General features: G+C 32.2%; 1 protein-coding gene across 1 annotated transcript in view; it reads right to left on the bottom strand.

Annotated features, from left to right (window-relative positions):
- The window catches only part of LOC148616842 (ATP-dependent RNA helicase DDX1-like), a 206,856-nt gene that overhangs the window by 30,565 nt on the left and 157,521 nt on the right, over positions 1 to 18,770 (bottom strand). The window contains exons 21-23 of the mRNA XM_088583957.1: positions 17,161 to 17,307; positions 15,926 to 15,999; positions 754 to 826 (exon numbers count right to left, since the gene is read on the bottom strand). Coding sequence (XP_088440083.1) covers positions 754 to 826; positions 15,926 to 15,999; positions 17,161 to 17,307 — 294 coding nt within the window. The remainder of the gene's footprint in view (positions 1 to 753; positions 827 to 15,925; positions 16,000 to 17,160; positions 17,308 to 18,770) is intronic.

Here is an 18,770-nt window from a genome sequence, read left to right as displayed (position 1 = left end):
TTAATAATTGCGATTCAAAATTAGGGAACTTGAAATGCCTGTGCCTATGGGTGCCACCATGATCAATTGAAGTGGGTTTAAAAAGTGAAAGTAAGTAGATAATTAGATACAAAGTCCAAAAAAGAAAGACTTCCTTGTCCGGAAGACACCGAAGAAGAATTTAATGGACAAAATGAAGGAAACATCAGAAAACATCTAAGAATGGCAGGATTTGCAGCTGGTTGTTTTGTTTTGGTGACTAGAAAAACAGAAACATAGAAGTACCGAAACAATTTAGTGATGTGACAAGTTAATCGGAAGCTATCTGTAAAGACCAATAAAGTCCGATAATTATCAACACTATCGATTCCTTCAGGTAGATGAGATCTGCAACATAGCCAACTATATATGTTTTTTTTTTTTTTTTAAAGATTTAAAATTTTGCATAGCCTTGTGTAATTTGTATTAAAGGTAATTTAATTTTGTTTACATAGGTATGATTTTTCATAAAAACCTAACTTTATGCTAAGGTGGTCTTTTCCTTTAATATCTCAGGTCAGAGATCAATTTGTTTTGACAAGAATCAAAGTGATTAAACACAATTTTTAAGGTAAACATTCAAAAAGACAAAATGAATTTCTGAATGTGGCTAAATCTCCTGCTTTGACATGGGCACTCCGTGGGAGATTCTGGAATTTTGTATGACATAACCAGAGGCTTCTATTGAAAGTTGGGGAACTTAACACCTACGCTGAACATTAAAGATGAACTTACCATAAGGAAGACCACCTATGTCTAGACCTCTAGCAGCTATATCTGTACAGATTAAATACTTCACTTTCTTGTCCTAAAATTAAATAATTCAGTGATAACATTAGTAATTCATTAGTCAATATACTGTCAGCTGATGATCTAATAATTCTGTTATTCTTAAGTACAGTCGAACACAAAACAAGCTGGATTCAAATATGTATGGTATGGAGCTGGTATGTCAGGTAACTGCTTAGTAGTCCTTAGTTTGTACATTTGTGTAATTTAAAATATTCAGTTTGTTTATTTCCGTTGTAACAGGGGACTCAGACCTTTTTGAACTGATTTTTAGGTGTGCTTAATTGTGTAATATTATTTCCACATTGGCCAGATTTTTAAGGGGGAGGGTTGTAATCGTGCCTAAGTACTTTAACCTTACCATATTTTTTGCACCTGTCCCAATTTCTGGCCTTTGTAGGTTTTGTTTCATTTCCACCTTCAGTTTATTGTTTTGGTTACTTAAGTATATAGGGGCAAATCTATTGTTGTACCTGTGTATAATGATGTTTTGGGGCTAGCTGCAGCCTGCCCTATGATGTGAGGATTTCCTCGTCAGTCACTGAACACTAATGGTTTGCCTTGGGCTGACATTTTCATCCTGGTGGGATTGTTGTCTCTTTGACATACACACCATACCTATTCTTCTTATATAATTTAATGCATCACACTTTTTGTACTACAGTACTCTGATGAAGTTTGACTAATTGACTTGAATATACATGTAGTAGTAATTATTACTTTGAGAGGAAGAGCAAGAGAGGAAACCTTATAAATGACTGAACCAACCTATTAAGACTGAGAAAGTTAATAAATGTGTTAATATATAAATTTTGACAAAACCCAAATTATGATTTACAATCACAGGGATGTTAAGTTTTGAAACATGAAGTTCTAAGCTTAGTTTATCTGACATTGATAAACTTTTGCTAAGTATTGATGTCAAATTTGTAGCAAAATTTATTGATGAGTTTTGGAGCACAAAAATCAAATCATTGCAACCATACAAACATCAAACATTTGCCAAAATGGAAAAGAAAAAACAGATCAAAGAAAACATCCTTGAACTTGTTTAAACTGTCAAAAATAAATTGAAAGGTCTGAGATCAAATTATTTTTGACTGTATCAATTACCATGAGTCCTTTATCAATATATTAGTCCACATCATAAACAAATAGTCAAATAGTTTTGCATTCAACCAATATAAAGCAAAGCTAACAGTAATGGGAAAACTCATAGGACCATAAATTCTGTCATGTCAAAGACAAAAATCCTTTTGATCTGTCAGAAATTAAATGATATTTTGACTGGTTTTGTATTGGAAAAAATGTCAAAATTATGTTTCAGTCAGTGAAGTTCCAATACAATTTCGCTCTATTTGAGTAACAGTGTGGTATGTCTTTCAGATTACAGTCTGCTCCAATAACCTTAATTCCAATCCCATATCAAGTAAAATTTTCCCAATCTAGTGAAATAATCATATGCAGTTATACAGAAGCAAAGAAAGAAAATCATCTCTCTGTCTCGTTGCTGAAAAATCCTTAGGTGCAGACCATTATCATGTTTTTGTAATACCAGTGCGACTTACTAAATTCTATGATCTTTCATATGATTTTACAACAGAATGCATTAACTTCCAAATTTTGAGAGTCATTTGTAGTGTAGAGGTTTTACCAACAAGTTCACATTAGAAAGTTTATACACTGTCAAAAACCACAGAACTATACAGTGTAAATTAAATATGACCTATTGAAGATCATACAGCTGTCATCATGCTGATAGCTACATGTGATTCCTCCATACATGTACCTGTCTCTTCATGAACCTTCTTTAGGGTAATAAGCCCTTACTAGAACTATATGTTATGATGTAACTTGTACCCCATTTATCTTTTGAAAAAGTCTTACCACTTGATATCAATAAGACAAAACTAAGGCATGTCTACCACTCATACAAAAATACAAAATAAGCTTAATAGCGAGCACCCCAAAGCAGTGTGATCTCTATGGTTATCACATGTCCTATCGTAATTTTCCTTAAGGTTCCCCAAAATACTAACAAAAAAAAAAAAGTAATGTCCCAGAAGTAACAAAAAGTGACAGTCCTTATGGAAAAAATTCATTGTTTCCTTATGTCAAACAAATAAAAATATATAGGTTTAGATTGGATTTCAGTAAAAAATAACTTCATCTTTTCTGATAGTTTTTGAGTCTTTTCTATTTTTTTCACTTATTAAGAGAAGTGAATATGATTGTTTTTAAATCATTCGGGGAAAAAACATGGATGCTCATACATGTATCTTTGCTGTTCCAATGTTGCTGTTGTCAAGAACCTAACCCACCTCGGAAAAAATATAACTCCGATTGTCTTATCCAAATTGAAGCATAGTTTTTCTAAGATAGGAAAAGCAATTGTTTTCTATTTTTTTTGGAATTCAGAATTACAGCTGTTGCGTCTGAATTTTGTTTACGTCACATGATATATATAAAATATTCCCACCAACCGTGGAGACCTGTAATATTTCCGGTATCTGTACAAATTAATCTGGCCCACTAAACCTAAAAGGATGTTGCAAGAGATGAAAGCGAGGGAAAAGAGGGCTGTAGTCCATGGACTGGGAGGGTCCATCGAGCACCCCCCCCCTCATCAACATGGTGATTTTTTTATACCTTTATACCTCCCATGACCAAATCAATTTGTCGCCAAAGAACATTCTCGGATCCTTTTTAGTATAAGCCTATATTTGTACCCCACCGGTTCAAAAAGCCAAAATTTTTGTGACTCCATTGTTTGACCGTCTAAGTCTTCCTGGGATAGCATGTGAGAACAAACTAAACATATTTAGGTATTATCATGTAGCCAAATGTCTCAGCTTTCCAATAATACCAAAACAGTTGCGGTAACACTTAGAGATTAGGGGTAAAATGAAAATAATGTACCCCTACCCCGCCAAAAAATCGCTTAAATTGGCATATTTTTCAATGACAAAATCCCTAGAGTATTTATGCTTCAGTAAAAAATGGCTTATTTGGTATTTTCTGTTTAGTATTATCACATTTATAATTCCGGGGATTTTTTTTTATGAATTTTGCCGATTTATGTAGTCAGAATTTATCCAAATAGGCAAAAAAAATGGGATTTTTGAATTTTCCGTAAAAGTCAGATAAATTCTACTCTACAAGTTATTACTCCACTGAATTATCCCAAATTTGGAATCATTCAAGAGATAATTTTATTTTCTGCATAAATAAACCACAAAAAACTAATTTTCAAGAGAGATTTAAAAAAAAATGGTAAAAATATTAACCCTAGAAAACTGGTCAGAGGATCAAACAGAATTCTCATTCACATTATACCAAGAGCATAGAACTCATGTTATAAGCATATATAATTAAGATAGACGTACAAAACATATCTGATCAACTCAAGTGCTTAGTTTTTCCTTTTAGGGAGACAATTACTATAAAATCGGAAAAATGGGAAATTTCAGAATTTCAGAATTCTGTAGTTTAAAAAGCTTTTATGTGATACAGAGCATTAATATTATGTCTAAGCTTCAAAATGAGCCTACCCAATAAATATTTGAACATTTTCATGCCATGTTATGTGGGAAAATGCCACCCTTACCCATGAAAAATATGCCTCAACATGGCAAATAAAGGGTGTATAAAATACATGTTGGGTTCTTTTGTTTTAATTAGCGATGTATCTAACATATCTTCTCATTTCAGGCACCAATTTTTCAGTTTCAATGTAACAATAATGAGTTTTTCATAAAAAGGGGAAGTTTTGGAATTTAATATTTTCTTCAATTTCACCAATAACTGTCAATTTTTTTCAAATACTGCACTTCAAACAAGCTTTTGTATATTCAAACACAATTATATAGTGTCTTGGCTTTCTAAAGAAACCAAGTAATAAATATTTGCACTTTTCCAAGACAAATTAGGTGAAAAATTGCCACACCTACCCATGAGAAGAATACCTCACCATGGACCAAAATGTTAATTTTAAGCATATAATAGATGCAAAATAAACTGAAGTCTGGGGGGAGCCAAGCAGTCTTAACAATAAATAATTTTTGCAATATGAATTAAGGCTAAAAAAATGCCTGCCAAGAAATTTAAGTTAAACACTACTACTAACATCACTTGTTGCCAATAGCAACATACCGCTTCTTAAAACAAACAAAAACAAACCACATAGATAACAGCAGGTTATGAAAACATTCAACAGAGATTTACTATCAAAATTTCACATGCACATACATGTAGCAATGGACTGTATCAAGCAAGTTATTTTTTAGTATAGTAGATATGGCTAAGTAGTTCCAACTGATTAAAAAATATTTTGGATACCATTTAGCTTCACATTAAATGAAACAAGTAAAGTTTCTAACAGTAATTAGAATGACAATTTTATAATGTAATGGTAGTCCCTGGTCCAGATCTATTCATTCTGTCATTCACCAGATTAAAAAGTTCTTCATTGGTGACAACCATTGTGAAACATCTTTTTAGAGCCTGAAGTTTGAAATGGAAAGAAATCAAAAGCTTAAAAACGTTAAGTAAATCAATGCTGCAGTCTCCTTCAAGCCACCATAAAGCATAAAACTCTATTTTTATCCAAACCTTTGAAAAATTGGGAAAGTGTTAAGTTTCTGATGTCTTTTTTTATAAATATTTGTGAGAGGGCAAAATTTTCTACTTCTTTGAAAAAAATGAGGTAGCATTCCTTTCTATGACAACAGCTTGTGCAGAATTAAACAAGAGACTCCTAGGAGCCTGAATTTCTCACCCAGTTCAATTTTTGCCCTTCAAGGCCAATAACACTAACAAGGAGTTGTCCTACACCTTTGAATACCCAATGGACATATCATAAGAATTATTCTGTAAAATAAATTTTATTTTTTGTATCTATCATAGTTTCCAAGAAATAGGCCAAAAATTGCCATTTTTTGTCTTTCAAGGGCAATAAATCTAATAAGGAGTCGTCCAATAACTTCAATCCAAAAGAGACTTTTGTAGGCCTTATCATACAGATCATTTCATCTATTGAAAAGTTTTTTTTTAAAATAATAGTTATGAAAAGTAAAGTACTTTAATTAAAATAATTTCCTTGATCAACATACTAAGATTTTCAAAACTAGACACTTTTTATAAAAGATGTATTGAATGATAGAAAAGGAACTACGTTTGGACTAAATGTCACAATACCTTGCTTATACATTATTTGTCTACATATTAGGGACAGAGGGTCAGTGACATCATATATATATAAGTAGATGTTCTGATGTACAGTGAGTGTTATAAGCAGTCTTGCATATTCCTGTTCGTGGAGACATCAGGGATATAACAACATAGTGATGAATTATCAACAAAGTCAAAAGTTATTTGAGTAAAAATAGGTCCACCATATATAGGTACGCAGAGCCTTAATCATATTACGTCATGTAGTATTTGTAGATTAACAAGGCTTATAACATGTCTTCATCTGCCTCACCTTCATGTATTTGTTAGCAATGAATATCTTCAATGTATGCCACTAAGCAATTTAAAAAAAAATATATTGTAATTACCTAACGTAACTTCCTGCAGTTGTAAATATTACTGAAACAGCGGCTGATTTCAAAATGTAAAAATTCATATTAAATGTTTGCCAAATTTCTCCATTATAGGGGTTCTCAACATTGTACAAAATGGTATTTCTTCGATACTTGTTGATTAACAGATCACACAAAGAAGGTGCCCTATAAAAAAAGACAATGGATATAGACCAGCAGCTACCTACATGTCTTAACTGTTATTTAAGCATGTAATAAAAAAGCTTGGGTAGTTTTTTAAGGAATTATGTGTCCAGTCAACTTCAGGAATATAGGTTAACATCCCCAGATAAAATGGCCAATCAAGCAACACAATCTGCCAACATACTATCTCTAAGTACAATATATCTTAATGTCCAATAATGACAGAACTTTGACTGATTCTTCTGTCATTTCCTGGACAGTGTTATAAAAATAGAAAGTATAGGGTTCCATTTCATCATTAAAAATATTAGGCATTTCAGCTTGACATTGGAAGCCTTATTACTATCTTAGACAAGGTTGAAAGGTACAAAATTGTGATAAAATAAATGTCAATTACAACCAAAACTTGAAGTAAGGTCTTCAGTGTGTTTAATGAGGTCTAATTTTACCTTCTTCGAGAAGTACTGTCATTAACAAAAAAAAGCTAGATTCCTGAATTGGCAAATGATATTGTTTTAACTTTTAGGGACTGGCATACTATGACCCCACAACTTGTTCCACTTTAAATCAGGAATTCTAAATAAGAACAATCATAACATCCAGGTGTCATATGATATTTTGACCCCAGCAAAATATTGACAATGGGGTTAAAATATCATATGATATCTTAACCCCAGGGTCAATATATCATAGGAAATATTGACCCCCAGAGTTATTTTAAAATAACCTCCCTACAGAGGGTTAATTTATCACAGAAGGGGGTTTAAAATATCATAACTTGGGGCGGGGGGGGGGGGGTAAAATATCACAGCAGGGGGTTAAAATATCATAGAGGGTGTTAATATAATTCAGCAGGGGTTAAAATATCATAACAGTTAATTTATCGCACCAGGGGGTTAAAATATCGAAACAGGAGATTAATTTACTGCATCAGTGGGTTAAAATATTGCATCAGGGAGGTTAATTTATCTCAGCAGATGGGTTAAAATATCGCAGCAGAGAGGTTATAATATTGCAGCAGGGGGTTAAAATATCGTAGCAGGAGGTCAAAATATTGCAACAAGGGGATAACTTATCGCAGCAGGGAGCCAAAATATCGCACCAGGGGGGTTAAAATATTGTATGACATTGATATACAGCATTCTGGCATTCATAGCTGTTAGGTTTTGTGTGATGTTTAACAAATCAATGAAATTGTCACCACAAACTAGAAGCAAGTGCAAAGAAAAACCATTAAAATTCTCATGAGCCCTGAGTATTCAATTAATAAAAAAAAAAATAGAAAATCTCTTTGGCTGAATAAGTACTTTCTTGCATCATTTTCTCCATTTTATTACATAAAATTGAACCAGTGCAAAATTTGCACCAAGACAGTCTCCCAATGCAACATACTTAAAGCTAAACAGATGAAAAAGACAGTTATTAACTACATTATGGTGTTTTAATTCCACAATTAGAGCAATAATTTAATATCATAAAATAAAGCGACATTATTCCTATATATTATAATCATATTTTGAGGGTTTCCAATCCCTAATATTTGACAGCAACAACTCAATTACTGTAAGTCTCTGCACTAAATTTGTAGCCTCAGCAATACAACCGATTTTATTTATTTTTTTTTAATATAAATTCTGTACTTAATAGGACACATAAAGTCTGTTTCTACTTCAATCTATCTCAACTGAATGACATTTATCTTTTGAAATTTGACTTTATAACACATAAATTCTAAAACCTAATGAAAATAATTGTGAGACACAGCAAAATATACATTCATGGCTTTTTAGTCAAAGTGAATTTTTTAACTCCTGGGCACAGGATAATTATTTCAAAGAATCAAAAAAAAAAACATTACACATTTAAATGAAAAATGGAACTATTATCTTTAAAGTATAAATAAGATTAATTGGGTAGTTTGTTGGCTTCAGTTTCAATTAAACCCACCATGAAACATTATATAGAATACAGATTTGAATTTTCAAATGTAGGTCAAGTCATTTCCTTTATAAACAAGATTTTTATCACTAAAAAAAAAAAAATATTAAAACTGGTACTGTGCATGGTAATTCCATTCAAAATATCACCCACTCCCCCTCTAATAGCAAGTGTATAGAAAACATCTTAACATGTGCTTGATGCAGAAGGCTAGGAGGAAAAAAACTGAATATCAGAGACCAAATTATCTATATACTTAGGTATTAGAAACCACTGCCACTACACACTAAACAAGACTTTTCAAAAATAAAAGTACCCCTTACATAAAAATAAGTTGGGGGAAAAATAATATCCTGAAAATATGCCAGGTAAAAAACTTTAAGAACATTGAAGTATTTAAGAGCAGCACAGGTAGAGGGGACGTTGGGTTGGTGGGTAGGATTTCACAATAGTTACAATTTCAAAACATAAAAATTTAACCTCTTTTGCAAATACAAGAGAACTTTCTACCCAAGCAACTAAAATTAATCACCAATCATCTGCCTGTAAATCTCACATTACATATATCACCCATGCAAAATATACCATTCACCACGAGCTAAATTCCCCCAACAACCTTTAAGGACTAATCTGACCCCAGGATGAGGAGGCACCAACGTAATCAAATAGGCACCAGCCCTGTATCGTGCCCCTCATGACAATATGTCAAAAATCAATAATCATGTGCATAGCTTATTATGGTATAAACTCAAATTTAAATAATTAAATTGCCTCAATACTAAAATTGTCACAAAAATATAAGAAAACCTTACTTCAGAATTGCAAAATACAGTTTTTATCCTATTATAATTTATTAAAGTGATACAAAAAAAAAAGAATCTGAAATTAGAATCTAGGAAATTAATGAATTCTTCTGACATTCCTATTGACCCTGGACTTTTTTCTAATTTTACCTGCTTTAAGTAAACATTACAGACGAATTCTATAAATATTTAACTGAAAACCTTTTTTCTGTCTGTTACATGCAATCTTGATAATTACTTTGTCTAGTACAGAGTCATTAGAAACTCATTAAACAAAAACAAAAACAAAAATAAATAAATAAATAAAATTCAGGTACTTATTAGAAAATGAAGTCTCTATTTTAAAAAAAAAAGAGTCCAAAAAGTTTTCAAGCTGTACCAGTAATTGACAAGGCCATGGCCAATAATATCCTACCTACCGGTAGCTACTTTTACTTCATGTACCAGTAATTGACAAAGCCATGGCCAATAATATCCTACCCTGATACTTTTACTTCATGTACCAGTAATTGAAAAAGCCATGGCCAATAATATCCTACCCTGATACTTTTACTTCATGTACCAGTAATTGACAAGGCCATGGCCAATAATATCCTACCCTGATACTTTTACTTCATGCACCAGTAATTGACAAAGCCATGGCCAATAATATCCCACCCTGATACTTTTACTTCATGTACCAGTAATTGACAAGGCCATGGCCAATACTATCCTACCCTGCTACTTTTACTTCATGTACCAGAAATTGACAAAACCATGGCCAATAATATTGTACCCAGATACTTTTACTTCATATATCAGTAATTGGAAAAGCCATGGCCAATAATATCCTACCCTGCTACTTTTACTTCATGTTCTATACCCACTTGTTAACAATAGGTTTCCCTTGACTTGCCCTTGAAATGCCTTGTAACTAAATGTATTTCCTTTCAGGATAGACATGTATAAACTCCCACTACCCATCAAACTGACATCTAAATTCAGAACTAGTTTTCAGGAAATCTAACTTTCAAAAAAAAAAAAAAATCAAAAATTTCTTTTATTCTTGGTAATTTTCTATGACCTTTCTGCACAACTCACACAATATTATTCACATAGGCTTAGCCAATAGAACACTTCAGCACTTTTCCAATAGAAACCATCATCCATTTAAAGCCATTTGGTTAAGGATTTTTCCATACAAACGAGTCTACCAGAAAGCACTAATATACAGATTGCACATTAAAAAAACAATTAGAAACAGTTTCCTGTTATTTCTATTCATAGTCAGCAATACTAAAACTTCTTTAATCATGCATATACTGTGAGAGTACTTAATCATGGATACCAATTTTCATGGGTTTTCATGGGTAACGGAAGAAACACAACCTTGTGGATTCTTGAATTTGTGATTTTGAGGTTTTCAGGATACAAATCAAGGGGAATCTTCCTTTCGTTGGAAACTAAATTTCATGGTTTTGTCTACTCATGAAAAACCACGAAAGTTAGTATTCCATGAATATTAGTTATTTCACAGTACCCTATTTTGGTGAGTATAATGCACACACATTTTTACACTGAAATCATTTTCAGAGCATAGGGGTGTGTATTATGCATCTATGTATAAGAATTGACCATGAAATAAAAGATTTTCCAAAGAGAAATGACCTTGCATAATGTAAATGAAGAAACTGGAAGTGAAATGTTATTGAAAGAAAAGTTTATCTAATCATCAAATACATCTTCAAGTATTGAACAAAATATTTTTTTCTTCAAATCATGTTCAAATGTCTTAATAACATGCTTCAGACAATGGTTGGACAGTATTTCTTTCTTATAATACTTGGTTAGAGATTAAAACAAATTTACTTAAAACCAAAAGTAGAAAAGTTCTTTTTTGACAAAACCTCCTTATTCAATGCTGAAAATGATTATTGTGAAACTTAGTTTAATTGTTTCTTACAATTTCCTTCCTGAAAAGAATGTTTTAAAATGAAAAATTGTTAACTTTGAGTTACAACCCAAACCATAAATGTCTGATTTTTTTTAACTTGATTTTCGTTTATAAACCATTTAACATATATCATATTTCAAAATTAAAATTATCTGTATTATATAGCTACTGATCTTAACATAATGTTTTAGTTTGAATATAAAATTCTTACCATCACATTTTAGTCAGAAATATCACATTAAGGTTTATAAATCAACCGATCAAGTGCAAAATATATCAATCTTTTTTCTTACAAAATTCTAGTGCAATCGAAGTCTAGAAAAAAACTTTTTTTCACACATTTTGACCTTCAAAATTGCACTGACTACCATACACAAATGCATATTGCACACACCAAAATACAGTAAGTACTTCTATATAATCACCATAATACATACTGCTTGTATTAAGACACTAAGCTCTTGCCCTTAAAATTTTAAGTGATTAAATTTAGGCAAATACCTACTAAATAAATGACCAATTAATACTGATTCTGATAATTTTGCCACAGAAAACAATTTCAATGTGACATCAGCCATGCAGTATTACTAGTAGTCAAAAAGCCATGCATGCAATATCTCAAACTATGAGTGTACATAGAAATACAGGATTTTTTTTTATTACTTTATCTTAATCCAAATCAGCAGAACTATAAAATATCTGTCCCCCCTCCCCTTTTTGCCTGGTACTACACAGCTTATCATTAGTCATTCTATACCTGCAAATGAAACTACACTGACCTAATTCTATATGCAAATTTAAATTTAATCTACTCAAATAAATCTTTTATTCAGCAGATGCAAATTTGTTCTACAAATCAAATACAATTAAGGAAAAAAATATCTGAACATCCAATATTGCCCCTTGAAATTGACATCCAACATAAATATGACTTAAATTAATGAATTTAGAACTGCTGGAGTGTAGAAATTGGAATAAAAAATACAGTTGCTTGTTTTTTTTTAACACTTGCATTGGAAAGTTCATCATTCACAGATAGGCACTCACAAATAAATTTGTAATGACCTGAATCTTTAAACAAATTTAAATCTTACATAAATGTACCATAGAATCATCAGCATATTAGAAATTTTTATGTCAAAAGAAACTAATGGAAAAAATAAATATGGAACTCATAATGTATTCCAATTCCATTAAACCCAAATGTATGACCGTCTACCTCTCATGAAGTATGAGTTGCCTAAGTGAAGGTATTGGAATGAAAACTTAATCTTATAAGGTCCATCTATAGAACAATAACTCAAAATAGAAAAGATTTATGTCTGTATCTCACCACTTATAGAAATTCTGTCTACAAATAAATTAACCAAATATAGATGATCTTCTTAATATGATGGATAGACTGTTCAGATTTGGAATATTCATAAGATTGTGTAAATAGAAACAGTTTTATTTCTTGGTTCAACTTGAAAAGCTATAACAGATACAAAAAAAAAAATGGAATGAAGACGGAAATGGCCAGGTTGTAGTAAAGTCGGTAATCAGGAAGTGCCACAGACCTGAAATTGTCTCCCACATCATGGAACCGATACTGAAGTTGCATACCAATTATAATATAGATAGCAGTGATTTATTGAATGTGCCCAGCGTAATAAATTTTAATAATTCAGACTGCGAAATAAATTCGGTCATTTCACTCTCTGACTTTCTCCCGCCAAAATGTCACAACTTGCAATCAATCTGCCATTTACAAAATTTGAAATTAATATTGAAAATAGCAAGGAATAATTGAGGAAATTTGTATAATGACTAGGATAATTAATTGGTTATCGTGAATTACCAAAATATGATTACTAATGCCAAGAATACAGTTAGATTTAACTTGTGCGCAGAACAAGTTCCGCACACTCGTTAAAACTAGGCATTCTTTGGCACTGGTAATCACATTTTAGTTCTTAAATCCTTCCAATTAAATATCCTATTCATATCTAGTGACTGTAATTCATAATTGCTCAGAAAAATTTCATGAAAATATTTTCTCCACCCACCACTTACCATTCTATAAATAGATTTGCACTAGTGTAACCAAACCAAAAATTGGAAATGGGGAATGTGTAAAGATACAACAACCCTATCAAATAGTGAGAGAGAAAAAAAATAGCCTAAGACAGGCAATAAGCCCTTAATGAATGGGGAGAAATTTCCCACACCCTGAACTGTATCTGTGCTCACATTAAAGGAACACTAAACCATGAACATGTAAAATGTGTAAGTTTCATTACTTCAATCAGAATGGCAAGTTATGTATATAACTTTTCTTGCTTCATGTGTCCTATGAATTCATGGTAAAATTAATTTCAGTTGCAAGTCATCGAAAACATTTATTTTGCTTCACGAATATCTAGATTCTAATCCACTGTTTATCGGTAACTTTATCAATCTTCCATAGTTCCTACTGACTAACAATTTCTATTCTCATGCTACTGTCGTGATACTAAAAAATATTGGTAGTTTCCTATGACATAAACTGTGATGTCGTGGATAAACAGAATGATGGGCTTGCTGTGATATTTTCTGTCTCGACTTCAAAACGGACATTATGCTGTAGTTTAAAATCCCAAGAACAGTTTTTGAGGATTTGCATTTAAAAGATGAAGGGTAATAATTAAATTACAGAACTGATAAAATCTATGCAGCATTCAAAACGAATTGTGAAAAGAAAAGTCCGCATAACAAATGACAATATCATGGAAGATAAGTACAAACAAGTTCCCTGATACACTAAATTCAAATACAGTATAGCAAGATAATTTTAAGTGTCAGTCTCTGTAAGAATCAGGCAGTCGATAAAACATGGTATGAAAAAAACCTATCATTTTGATAATGTAATTTGACTATTTGCACCATCAGAATCAAGGAAAAATGACAAGATTGTCCATATCATGCTGGACCATTGAGTTACAATTTTATTGAAATGCACTGAAAAAGAACATTTCAAGGGCAGATAACTCTGTAAAAAACTTCATTTTTCCAAGATTCTATTGAAACATTTTTGTGCAAAGCCAGTGATGCAGAGATCAAATTATGGTCTTTACAAATAGAGAAAGTATCCTTGAGCGATATTACATAGTCATATTGGTGGGGTTTTGACTTGCATGTTCCCGATTTTTCCCATTTTGCCTGATTCTTACAAATACTTACATTTAAAAGCTCCTAAATCACCTTCTCCCCAGAAAGCTATTGAAATTACCTACAGCATGGTCATGTATGAAATTTGATAAAACTTTCAAATATTCTTTATCACATGATGTCATTGTGCATCTTCTACTTTGTTTTTCCATCTGAATAACTTATGGGGATTTTATGAAGGAAGGGAGCAGGTGGTATCAACAAGTGAACCATGTTCACAGTTTTTGTTGTTTGGTTTAGGCAGGTGTTTGATTTAGGGATTTAATTATTGTTTTATTGTATGAAAAAAGATCTTTGTTGATTTAATTTTTTTGTGATAACTTAATCTGTTGTGAAAATGGTGAAAATAACTATACTTTAAAAAAAAAAAAACAAAACTAAACAAAACCAAAAAAATAAAAAAAGACAACAAAAAACAAAGATAAAAAAACTATGTTTACAGCATTAAAATTGATTCTTTATAAAGCAGTACAAGATTCCCCCAGATCAGTTGACCTTTGAACTAAAATTTTATCCTGGGCATAGATCATTCATTCTTGGAATTAAATTTGACCCTCTGACATGGAAATTACATTAAAAAAAGGTTTGGGTTTCCCACAGGACAATAAAACAAAAGACAGAATAAACACCATCTCTGATGTTCCATTCGAACATTTCCATGAATTCAATTGACTGTAAAATATTGGGAGACAGAAACAATTTGAGATTGGTTTGTCCAATAGTAATGAAGTTATTTTCTAACAAGTTGTGTCTAGCTCTCTTCCCTCAGATATATCTAGATAGATTTAACAATCCCCATAATAAACATTAGATACCTATCTTAGTATATATTAATACTATAAATCATAGGAGTTATCACTCTACACATTAACATACTCCCAAACAGTTAAAGTGGGGAAATGCTCTTGGACCCACGTGGGATCTGGGAGTAGGCCAGAGTGTCAACACAGCAGCCCAGCCGCTAGTAGGACATATTCTGACTGAGTTCTTTGGTCAGGTGTCCCAGATGCTGAGCTCCGCTACCTTCTACTACTAACCGGCATTACTAACAGAATCCCTGTAAGGGGCGGTCTTGCGATATCTGTAAGGATAGTCAAGACCGTAAAAAAAACCCAATCATCATAGGAGTCATAATAAAATCATCAACTTTAGAAATAGTTAAATTTGAGTGTGTATGGGGTCAGGTTTTCAACATGGATTAGAAGTAATTCAATGGCAAAAACATTAAATTGTCTTGCCTTGATAATAAATCAACCCTATGCAGCTGCAATTTTTTTTTAGAAAGGAGTGGGGGTTAATTATATTGTACTATGTACCCAATGGTATATCTGTTTCTTCTCCTTTTTCCTGAGGGAGTGCAGTAGGGTGTTGTAATACCATTGGCCACTGATGCAAAAATCATCCATGAAGGAGATGCCTTGCTTAGAATATTCACCTTTTAATGCTACATTCCAAGTTAAAACTTCCATCATCCATTAAAAATGTCAATTATTATGGATATAACAGATATAGGGACTATATTCACTAACCTTAAACTTTTGGAGATTGCCTTTTCTTTCCTGTGGCTTTCTGTCACCATGGAGACACACACAACTGTATTTACCTGTGAAAAAACAAACTCTAATAAAAACATTATGTTGATCAATGTGGTAGTTTAAAAAAAGATTTATCAAATGGATTCTTAGTGATTTGTTTCTTGAATATAACAAGTATACCATCTGTGTAGGAGACTGGTCTAACAACCGTGTCAATTCTTCAGTGTCAGTCTCTGTAAGAATAAGGCAGTGGGTGAAACATGGTATGAAAAAACGTATCATTTTGATAATTTAATCTATTTGCACCATCAGAATCAAGGAAAACAGACAAGATTTTCCATATTATGCTGGACCACTGAGTTACAATTTCATTGAAATGCACTGAAAATGACCATTTCAAGGCCAGATAACTCTGTCAAAACCAAAACAAAAAACAAAAAAAGATTCTGTTGAAAAATTTCTGCGAAAAGCCAGTGATGCAGAGATTAAATAGAGAAGGTATCCTTGAATGATATTACATTGTTAGATCAGTGGGGTTTTGAAATGTATGTTTCTGATTTTTCCCAAACAAACACTTACATTTAAAAGCTTAAGGCCATAATTATATGTGCCACATCAAACCTGTAAAGTAGTATTCAGGTATGCTAATAAATGTTGAATTTCAATTTTTACAGCAAATTATATAGTAACCAGCAAGTAATAGAATTAGTCTCCATGTTTGATTGGATGACAACTATCTGCTTACATCTGGACAATGAAATATTCTATTAGACACAAATTTGAAATGCCTATGAAATAAGAAAAAAGTTTAAATCTGGACTTGACCAGTCCAGTCAACTGCCCAAGGAAGTAATCAGGTAGTTGTCAAAGAAGTTAACTACTTTACTTAATCAGGTACACAGGCAAAATTATTTCAAATGATTTTCACACAAATTTCACATGATATTCATCCAAACTGAGCAAATAAACGTTGTGAAAGAGTTCATGTGAAATTCATGCAAATCGAGCCTTCATGTGAAATTCACACAAGTTATTCGCATGCAATTCATGTTAAGTGAATTTCACATGAAAATCACATTAATTTCATGTGAAGCTCAATTAACATGAATTTCACATGAAAAATATCTGCCTGTGTAGTAGTCATACAATCAAGGGAGTTAACTATTTTACTTGCTGTAAAAGCAGACGATACTATAATTTCTTTCAAATTGGGTTATTTAATAAAAAACCTCTGCCTCTTTCTCCTAGGTACCGCTCCAAATTATCACAGTCCACCTTGGTTCTACAGAAGATTATAGCCTGGTCCATTTTGTGCTCCTCCAGGGCATTAATCACATACTCTCCTTTCAAAATTTTGACAGCCTCTGAATAAGTTTCTAAAATGAGAAATATCGGAACTATTATAATTAAGTACAAGTCCCTGCAAGAATCAGGCAAAATGGAGGGGAAAAACTGAAAAAAAATATTGCATGTCAAAATCCCACTAGTCTGACAATAGACAATGTATGCCTGCATCGCTAGATATAAATAAATATTTTTCATTAAATTTTATGGAAATTGTGGTTTGCATAGAATCTACCCTTGAAACATTCATTTGCTGTGTAAAATTCATTTTATCATAAAAAACTTTGCAGAGCACAGCATGATACTATCACAATTAGTTGAAATCTGTTCATTTGGGACATTGTGGACACAACATTAGTTTTACACACACTTCAGCACTGGGACTTACAATTCATTATGGACACAACAACTGGTTTGGACACAAAATAGCACAAAACAAAAAATAAAAATTCGATTTTTTGGGGTGTGGCCTCTATGACCCCTTATAACTTGAAAACCTTGAAGATATCTGAAATATTATTGAAAAATGCAGGCAGGGATGTTTATAAGGTATCCAATAATTTTTTTTTCTTCAAAATCGTACCTAATATAAAAAAAGTGGTTTTTTATATTAGGTATAAATACAACCACAGACACAGATTTTCATAAGGTATACAATAACAAAAATTTGAAATAGTACCAAAGATACATGATAATAAAGTTATTGTCTGGACATTTTCTCCTGTCCCTTTTTGGCCCCTAATTTCTAAAGTTCAAGTCTTTACACCCAAATCAATCAAAGTCTGACCATTTGGTATAGAATATTGTGGAACAATATTATAGACATTCTTAAACTTTCACTGGAGTTACATAGTTGAATTCTAGGAAATATTTGTTTAAGGCCCCTTTTTGGCCCCTAATTCTTAAATGGTTGGGGCTATAACCTCTAAAATCAATACCAACCTTCCCTTTATGGTTTGTAACCTTGTTATATAAAATCTTAAATAGATTAACCAACTAATATTCAAGTTTTCACACAAAAAACCAAATGTCTTTGGGGGTCCACAATGACACCGACTGGGCCTTACCAATGTACGACAACAAAGTTTTTGCAGTTGTATAAAAATGAGTAATGGTTTAAAGAAGCTGTGAAGAGTAATCCCTGAGATAACTTTGCCAGAAAAAAATTGTTCTGAAACCCTGACGCATGGAAAAGGGAAAACAATATACCTTTAAAAGATATTAGAGGAACTAAATACCAGCTATTGACAAGTTCAGCCGATCCATGCTTTGGTGTCACACCTAATGGTTGTACTTGGAAAAGTCCAGGCCCTTCCACAATTGAAAGTAAAATTGAACCACTGTTTCTTTAAAATATGAACTGAAATAATGCTATTTCTGGAAATTACAGACAAACCAAGATATAAGCACTGTACACTGCACTTTGTGTTTACACAATACATGTATATATATAAAAAAACAGTTGAAAAAAAATCGGGAAGCTATCACAATAATG

This window comes from Perna viridis, chromosome 5 (assembly GCF_037379345.1).
Source record: "Perna viridis isolate PV_CMFRI_1.1 ecotype Kerala chromosome 5, ASM3737934v1, whole genome shotgun sequence".
Lineage (NCBI taxonomy): Eukaryota > Metazoa > Mollusca > Bivalvia > Mytilida > Mytilidae > Perna > Perna viridis.
This window is presented reverse-complemented; position numbering and strand designations above follow the sequence as displayed.